At 37.4% G+C, this 9,265-nt stretch overlaps 1 protein-coding gene and 1 pseudogene across 1 annotated transcript; one reads left to right on the forward strand and one right to left on the reverse strand.

Moving 5' to 3' along the window:
• LOC120149976 lies at positions 1-6,362 on the reverse strand (annotated as a pseudogene).
• Positions 6,363-6,775: 413 nt separating this feature from the next.
• On the forward strand, positions 6,776-9,056 carry LOC120149886 (uncharacterized protein At2g34160-like). Its single transcript, XM_039162589.1, has 6 exons — positions 6,776-6,925; positions 7,164-7,212; positions 7,682-7,744; positions 7,873-7,899; positions 8,771-8,790; positions 8,935-9,056. Exons 1-6 carry the CDS (start codon positions 6,815-6,817, stop codon positions 9,013-9,015), a joined length of 351 nt encoding a protein of 116 aa, XP_039018520.1. The 5' UTR covers positions 6,776-6,814; the 3' UTR covers positions 9,016-9,056.
• Positions 9,057-9,265: the final 209 nt, after the last annotated feature.

Here is a 9,265-nt window from a genome sequence, read left to right on the forward strand (position 1 = left end):
TCAGCTTTCCGTCTTGCCACTCTTCATTTGAATCTTTTTTAACTTCATGAATTTAGCAGTGTGCAGTTGAGGCACTCTTACCTTCGAGTTTCTTTGTCATTTTGACCACGCTTGACATGCCTTTCCTTGCAGCCGTTCGATGTTCCGGCCTACGGCTCATCATCTTGCGATCGAGAGGCCAGTATGCATACAGTTCGAGTTTATCCTTCCTCTTCACGTCACCAGCCTTCTTGCTAGCATACTCGCTTCCGGTGTATGCCCATCCACCAGACTCCGATGTTCTCCTTCCCTTCTGATTATTGTTCGTCAAAGAACCAACTAAGAAATGAGTTTGTGATTCACTTCTCGCATCTGAATCAGGGTCTGATGCTGCAGCCTTCTTTGGCTTCTTACCCTCGTGAATTATCAAGCGCTCGTCAGCATCTAACTCCGTTTCGTCATCGGAGTCTTGCCTCCGCTTGAGATTTGAAGATGATTGAAGTGCATATCTTGTTTTGTAACGATCGAGTAAGTTTAGTGGCTCATCTTCTAACTGGTCAAGCAAGTCCTCGGGCAAGCTCTTCTCTGCTCTCCGTATTTTCTTGGACCTAAAATCAAACGGGATATATCTGCTTAAATTAAACCGGAAAGAAAACATGAAGAACAAGGAGCCTAGACAATGAACGTATGCTTTATACATCAGACAATAGATATGCAATTAATACTCGTAACAGGGATGGGGTGTCCACTCACCGCACCAAAGCTGCTTTTGATTTCAACTTTGAAGAAGCTTTGCTCTTGTGGCCAGAAGCCCCGTCCACATCACTATCATCATCACCAAAATCGGAGAATATTTTTGTATGATCCCATCTGCTAAGCCTGCATATTAAAATAAATACGAAAAATCAAAGGTGCGCAACTTTTCAGACACAAGCAAATCCAAGCCGATCAAAATGCCACGGTAAACAGAGTTGGCCTCATTCACGATACTAAACCATCTATCATAAATTTCCATGCATGAATGCTATCCAGAAATGTACACCATGTTAATGCGATTGTTCCCATCATAACAAAAATCACGTCAATGCAAAAGTACAAAGCCAAATGTTCATAAAATTTTGGACATGCATAGCATGTATATTTTTGTTTGCATACACGGTTGTTATATGACCATATCGAAGCAGTAAAGCAAGGTGATATGTAGTTTCCTTTGACAGATGAGATTTACTTTCCACAGAGCTAGCAGCCTGTTTCTTCTCTTTCCTCTCCTTGATCTGTATTAAAGAATAATGACGAGCAACATCTTCGAAATGAAGCCTTTATATATATACACACAAACACACGTGCACACATTATATGCGGAACAACATTCGTCAATGAACCTTTCGTATGTTAGTGAGGAGCATTACCTGAAAAAGGAATACATGCATTAATAAGTACACAAGAAAATCTAATAATATTTTCGCTATAAACGGTTCGATTGTATAAAACATATTTTTCCAAAATTTAAGCTCCTGTAACAAGTTGAAAATATTTTATACGAAAAAAATAGAGGCTCTGTGAGGAATATAAAGTCTGGTATCCCGTTATCAAGTTTCAAAGCAGAATACATATCGAGCATGTCGTGTTTTCAAAGAACTAATGAATCAAAAAATTCAGAGAGGTAACAATGCTCAAAATCAATGGTAAATGAAGAGGAACACAAACCTTAGCTTTAAAATGATTCTTGGAATCATTTGCCACTTCAACAAACCTTCCACCAAGCTGGCCAGGTGTGCTTCCAAGCCTTCAGTTTTTGATTTGGCCACCAACACTTTCAATAAACCCAAATTTGCCTGCATCATAAACGGTCACAGACATAAGTGATGTGATACAAAAAGTACAAAATAAGGAACAGAACCATTAGCAAAAATACGGGTGCAAGAGTAACAAACTTTAAAAATTTCTCCGTTCTTTCTTCGAAGGAGAAGAAATGTGGAGGAAACAACTTGTAAGCAGAAGAAACAAAATCAAAGAACTCATAAGCCAACCGAGCCAAGCCTTTAACAGCAGCACTAATCATACGAGGAGTTTCTCCAGCCAAACCTCTAGCAACCTGTGATCATGAACAAGGAACAGGTTAAATTTCTTTAGAATAAGAAACAAACCGGAAGTACATGTAAGACGTGTAAACACCCACTAAAGTTAGAGAGATGGCAAAAGGTTTAATACCATATTAAACAGGTGTTCTCTCTGTCCACTGTCGTCTTGATCTCCATATTCATGGCCGATTTAGACAAGGATCTCATAAGCTCTATTTCTAGTTTTCTTATCAGCCTACATAGAAATTGTATCATACAAAAGGAATCAAAAAGCATGTGTAGGAATTAATCCCATAAACATATGAGTTCCCATAAAAAATTAAACACACAACGAACATCTTTCAAAGCAAGGATTATTTCAGTCAGGAAAGAACTAAGAATCTCACATCTCCGCTGGTTTGAATCCTCCTGTAAAAAGAAGCATTAGTTGATCTTCTACAAAAAGATTGTCAGAATGATTGATTTAATCACCTAGAAGTCGTATGCCAATTCAAAAGGGAAATGAAAGGTTCAATTTAGTTTGTTAACCTCTGAGTCATATGTTATCAGATGATACAAACAGTCAAGTCTGTGACGTTTGGCAGAAAAGTGGAGTGATGGCAGCACTTCAATCATAAGTTTAAGCAATTCCTCCAGTTTAGCAGATAGAAGCCCTTTTTGGTTCTGACCAGAAAACAAAAATATAGTGCAAATCGATGGAGTGAGAGATAGGAAATTAGACACAAATGAAAATATACATCTAAATACACAGACACAAAAGAAGAATAAAAATTAGAAGCATTAGCATGAAAAGGAGATACCCTGAGAATTGTTGAAAGAACTTTGTAAGCCTTCTTCAGAATCAAACCATCCACATCCTGCTGATTAATAATATCATTTTCATCATAATAACTTAAACACTCCAACAACAACAACAACAAAAAAGAATTAAACAAAAACCAGATAAGAGGAATTGAAAAACCAACCTGCAATGCAGGTTTCATTGCACTGAATAAGACATCTATTGCCGGCTCATCTAAACCAGGCAATAGTGAAACTGCAAGGTCAAATAACCGCATCCTGCAATTAATATCAACGGTAAAGAATGTAATTATTAAGCACCATAGATCCGTCAAGCCTATAACATGTAAAAATATTAAGCATTCTAGAGTTACCTCTGGAGAGATAATGAGCTTTCAGATGATGACTCGTCAACCTGCATAGAGTTATTCTTTGATGCCTCAGCCATTCCAGCCTCTTGTGTGACTTTTAAAAGCCTCAGCATTGTCTTTTTAAATAAGGTTCGGACAACATTCACATGTGCTATGGAAGCAAACTCCCCAATTGTGGACTGTAAACAAAGAAAAAAATCCGTGAAATTGGGAACATTAAAGCACAAGTAACGAAGGCTTCACTTGGTAGGAAAGAAGAGAAATTTTTACGTAATGGTTTTGTTTATATTCACTTCCTTTCTTGGCTTAACCATTGGAAGAAAACTTTTTCTACCATCCTATATCCCATCCTCTCAACTTAGCAAAGGGGTACAAGACAAATGACAACACAGGATGGTGCACTTCATTGATAGGATAATACAAGTACCTGCAAGGAACCACCCTCATCTACTGTAGATTCCAGGAAGATCCCTGACAAAAGTGACTAGCTGTGGAGCAGATGCAGTGAGCACATTCAAATTTCCCCTAGCAATCTGGGGGTATAATGAGATATCTTTTCTTTCTACAATCTTCTTATTTTGTTGAATTAGAATCTGCAAACTAGAGCAGATTCTTTCTTTCTATAATCTTCTTATTTTGTTGAATTAGAATCTGCAAACTAGAGCAGATTCTTCCACGTATATCATGTTCTTCATGAAGGGCACTGCATATAGGACTTAGAATCTCCTCGAAGCTTTTGGCAGTATCCAAAGGATAATTACAAAACTAGGGTAACATGGCCCAAACTGCATGTACTAGACTATTTGCTTGTCTTGATCAGGAAACATTTCCTTCTAGTTCGAGCTGCAAAAAGTCAGGAGTAAGTAAGAGAGGCTTAAAAAATTAAAAGAATCTAAAATGTGCACCTACAATATGCTGCTTCAGAATTTGGAATAACCAAACATTAACATCGGAAAGGTCATTAGCCTCAAAATTCAGTGGCAAATCCCTAAAAATGTCTTGGGGCCCATCACACCAAGAGCAGATCCAACACATTCATGCAACTGCAAAGAAAAACAAATAGTCAGCATATCCACAAGTTAGTTCCAATATCATGACATAAAAAACCAAAAATGAAACAGGCCAGAAATTAAAAAATCGAAGTTTAAAACATATCAATCATGAAACAGGCCAGAAATTTAAGAATCGAAGTTTAAAACATAGAGAATGGCAAGATAACTGAATAGGAGGACTATATACCTTATTTATTTTAATTTTTTACTCTAAATGGCCTTAGAAAACTTATAATAAGCATAGTTGTCAACATTAACTACCATTTTATATATCATATCACAAAAGATAAGTTTATTCCTGAGTCCTGACCAACATATTATCACAAAAAGATGGGGGGGGGGGAACCCTGACCAAGATATGGATTCATCAGATAAAAGAATACTAAGAATACCAGTTTTCTGTAAGGAAAATCCTTATCTGGCAACCTTTGCATGTCAGCTAAGTTCTTAATGGTTCCTTTCATAAAATATGAAGAATGATACCCCTGTACAACAGCAACCAGATTAAAACTTCATTCAAAAGAATATACACATTGAAATACAACCAAGAGAAAGAAAGCAACAAGAGGCACAGAAAATACCTAGTTTATTGAACATTGTTGAAACAATCTGAAATGCCATGTCCCACACTGCACTATAATGATAATCAAGTAGGCTCTCAACGATTGCACACACGTTTTCAATTAGAGTTGGCCCTGACTTTCTATAATCTGATTTTGAATGAATAATCTGATCCACTCCCTGTTTGATCAAACCCTCATCAATACAGCCATTTATCAGGGTCTTGAAAGCCTCTGTAGCAGAAAATATAGCTTCTTCGTGTTCCGATCCCAGAATATCTATTACAAGTAAAAAAACTCAATAATTATACAGGAAGAACTCCTCAATTCTTCAACGAAAAAGAATTGCTAACTAAGAACTAAAATATTGAACCTTTGAGTGCACTGAACACAATGGGAAGTTTAATCACACAAAGTTGTCGATTAAGAGAATTTACTTTCATCATTACAGAACTCAACAAACGGGAGTTAAATGTCAAGCTTACTGGAGAAGTTTCATTTGCAGAGACGGAAAGAGCCAAGAACGATAATGAATCCAGCAATGCCTCAGCTGAAACCTCCACATTAGGATAAGTATAAACTGAGTTCAAACTATCTGTTACACGCCTATTAACAAGAGGTTGCCTAAGTTCCAATGAGGTTTTATAGTACTTGAGAATTGTAGTCATGTGTTTAGCCGACATAAGTGGAAGTGATTCCTTAAGAGCATCCAAAACATAGAGACTAGAGCTCCTTTCGCCCCTTCGCTTGAATTCACATTTGAACCACCGGCAAGCAAAAGAAACTTCTCGAATAAGTTTCATATAGCTTCGCTCGCAGTCGACAGCACTGGAGTCCCGCGCAAGCTTTGTAAAACGTCACGGATACACAAGTGCGATTGCCTTCTCACCTATTTTGAATTTTAATTCACATGTAAATAAAAATTTGAAGCAGAATTTGGTTGAATTCAACTCTTTTCTTTTCTTTCTTTTTTGGATTCAACAAAACGAAGAAAAAAAATTTACCTTAGAGCGGGAATCGGTTAAGTATCCAATTAAAACACCCTATTTTTTTTTTATAAATCAGACCAATTAACTTTATCGCCGGCAATCAATAACTAAGCTAAGCATTTCGAACCTGACGTCAGCGTAACCTCCGTAACGGAAATTTAATCTTAAGACGGTAACTATGATTTTTGAAACGAAGTCTACATTCTTTTTCAAGACAGCGACGGGGATACGAGGGAAAAGGAGAGAGAGAGAATAGTGGTGAGAGACTGAACCACGTGAGGAGGCGAGTCCGGCTCGGAGACGAGGCGTTCGAGGGAAGAACACGTGGTGCCGAAGTATGCGATCGGAGTGAGAGGCAGATCTTGCTCCTTCAATTCTTGAGCCATTGCGCCTACGGTGGCGCAGAGGCGTTGGCTGTCTTCTTGATCGGAATTCGAAAAGTGATGGAGTATTGATTCGCAGAAATCGCCGTTGGATGAGTCCGGGAAGATGTCCAAGCCTTCCATTTCGATGCCTGCCATGACTAAAAGACGATGCCCAATTTAGCGTCGCTGTTTCCCGTAGTACCAGTGGTGTAGCTGTATCGCCGTCTATCACCGCTACAACCGCGAAAAAAAATCTTCAAGTAAGGCCCCGTTTGGTTCAGGGTAAAATTTATTCATCAGAGGAATATTTTTTTCTCGGAGAAATATGCCCACGTTTGGATGAGCCTCATTACTGAGTACCAGTAAAAAAACTAAAACCAACAGTAATTTTTTGTCTCTCTTTCCCGGGAATATCTATCCCCTGTCTCCCTTAGATATTTAATTATTCCCGTCTTCGTTGTCTAAAATAGCCTTCTCCCCCACTTCGTTCTGCTGAAATCTTCTTCTTCGACTTGGTTATGGGTTTGTGTTCTCAAAATTGGAATTACCAAAATTGAAATCCCTTTCCAAAGCCACTCGTTCCTTCTCCACCGCTCTAGCCTCCAGTTTTTGTTTTCTGTCTCTCTAAACAACGAGAATGGTGGGAACAACAGAGGCAGTGGATTCATCAGCCTCCAACAACAAGAAGAACCGTATCCAAGTCTCCAATACCCAGAAACCCCTCTTCTTCTACGTTAATCTTGCCAAGGTTCCTTCACTTTGTTCTTTCTTTCTAATTTTCTAACTCTCGGTGATTAATGAATAATATGAGACTTTGAGTTATGTCTTTGGGTTTTCATTTGTTTTTTCCGTTCGTATTTCTGTTGTTGTTGTTGATCATGATGTGAAAATATTCAAGACAAATGGGAATTATATGAACAAAAAATGAATTAAATTAGTTTTTTTGGTTAGTTTTTTATACATTTATTTTTGCTCCATTTTGGCAGAGGTACATGCAGCAATACAATGAGGTGGAACTCTCAGCGCTTGGAATGGGTATTCTTTCTTCGCTCTTCTTTCCACTTTCACTTGCTTGGTTTACTCATTATTGAAACTTTTTTTATTCGGATGTTCTTTTCAGTATTGAAGTGGCAGTTTGTTTTGTTGCTCTCTGTATTTCTTATTAAATGTTATATGTTTAGCTTTTGAGAGATGGGATTGTCATCTAAATTGATAGCTTCAACCTTTGTGGCTAAAATATCATGGAGCTCTTAAACTGTTTTATTCTTGTTACCTTTCATGACTACTTCAATGTAATCAAAGGAACAAAGTGAACGATTGGTTTTAAACCACTCGAGCTGAAATACAACACATTACCTTGACATACAAACATGCTATGTGTATATTTATGGAACGTGATTTATGATTGTGTTGCAATGCGGCTCTTGGTTTTGAATGTTGAGGAAAACATAACTGTTTCTTTCTCTTGTTTTTCTTTTAACTAGCTTTCTATGCTGCCTGACAGCTATTGCTATTGTTGTTACCATTGCTGAGATATTGAAGAACCATGGGCTAGCCATAGAGAAAAGTGAGTCTTACTTGTAACAAAATATACATTTTAGCTTTCATCTCATTTTTATAACTCAAACTTTGTATCGTGATATATATGCATTATAACCAATTAGATATATAATGAGGTCTCTGGTTATTGTGTAGTTGATATGAGAGATGAATCAGGCGGACTGGGACATAAATTCTATTAATTGGTAGGTTAGGGAATAATATATAGTAAAATTCAGCTGTACTACTTTCGTCCATTTTTAATCATTTACAATAACATTAATTCTCAGGTTCATTGAACTTTTCTTATTGCAATTTGTCAAGGTCGAGCTACAATATCAACATGAATATGCTGGCATAAGCACCAACATTGGATTGACTGCAAGCCCTCTTGTTAACTTTTCTGGTGTGATTGGAAACAATTGTGTTTCTTTTGGGGCTGATCTCTCATTTGACACCGCCAGTGAAAACTTTACCAAATTGAATGATGGGTTAAATATCAACCATTCTGATCTCATTGCTTCCATAACATTGCAAGTATTTCTTTATGAAGAGTTGGGATTAACATTTTATGTCCATATATTTTCATAACATGAAACTTGTATTGAATAGTATTTCTTTACTTTTGCACGTAATCTTTCATTCTGCTTGTTGTGTTTTTGGTTTTGATTTGGGGGGGGGTTTGTTGATAATTACTGGAATGATAAAGGTGACATTCTTACTGCTTCCCACTACCACATTGTTAGCCCATTGACTAACACCGCAGTTGGGGCAGAGAGAACCCATAGTTTCTCAATTAACGAGAACACTCTTACGAATGGTACACAACATGCTCTTGACCCATTAACCACAGTGAAGGCCCGCCTGAACAACTATGGGAAAGCAAGTGCACTGATTTAGCATGAGTGGCGTCCAAAATCCCTCTTCACTATATTCGGGGAGGTGGATGCCAAAGCAATTGAAAAGAGTGCTAAGGTTGGTCTGGCCATGGCACTCAAGCCATAAGCAAATCTATTACTCTTTGTTGTGTGGATGCAGGGAAGACAGTGGTTTTGATTGGTGGAGAAAAGTAATGTACTTTTTGACGAAATTGGTATTGATGATCATGGTTCTCATGGATTGTAAAAATAATATGGTGGCCAACTGACTGAATTTAGCCATTGGTTTTTGTTGGATTTCCAATAGCATATAGTTTCATGTTATCAAAAAATATTGTAGATTGAAATACTTCTGAGGAAGTCAGAGAAGTTTGATGAGTTGATGGCAGCTGCTGCTGAGGAAGCCTTAGATAATGAGTAAAGCTAAGCTAGGAATAAGATTGTGAGTTGTGTTACTTTGATTGTGAGAATCTTCAACTGTTATGTTCTTGTTTGCATGTGAGTGAAGCTTAGTCACTGTGATGAGATTTTAGGAATTTTTGTATACTACTATTGCCGTTTATTATTCAATATTCAAATTTGTTGTCAATCCCTTTCTTCTACAGTCCTATATAATGTCAATTTAGACCATCATTTTGATTGTGTTCCTTCTACAATTATATCGATCTCTT

The sequence above is a fragment of the Hibiscus syriacus genome, unplaced genomic scaffold (assembly GCF_006381635.1).
Source record: "Hibiscus syriacus cultivar Baekdansim isolate YM2019G1 unplaced genomic scaffold, ASM638163v2 tig00111013_pilon, whole genome shotgun sequence".
NCBI lineage: Eukaryota > Viridiplantae > Streptophyta > Magnoliopsida > Malvales > Malvaceae > Hibiscus > Hibiscus syriacus.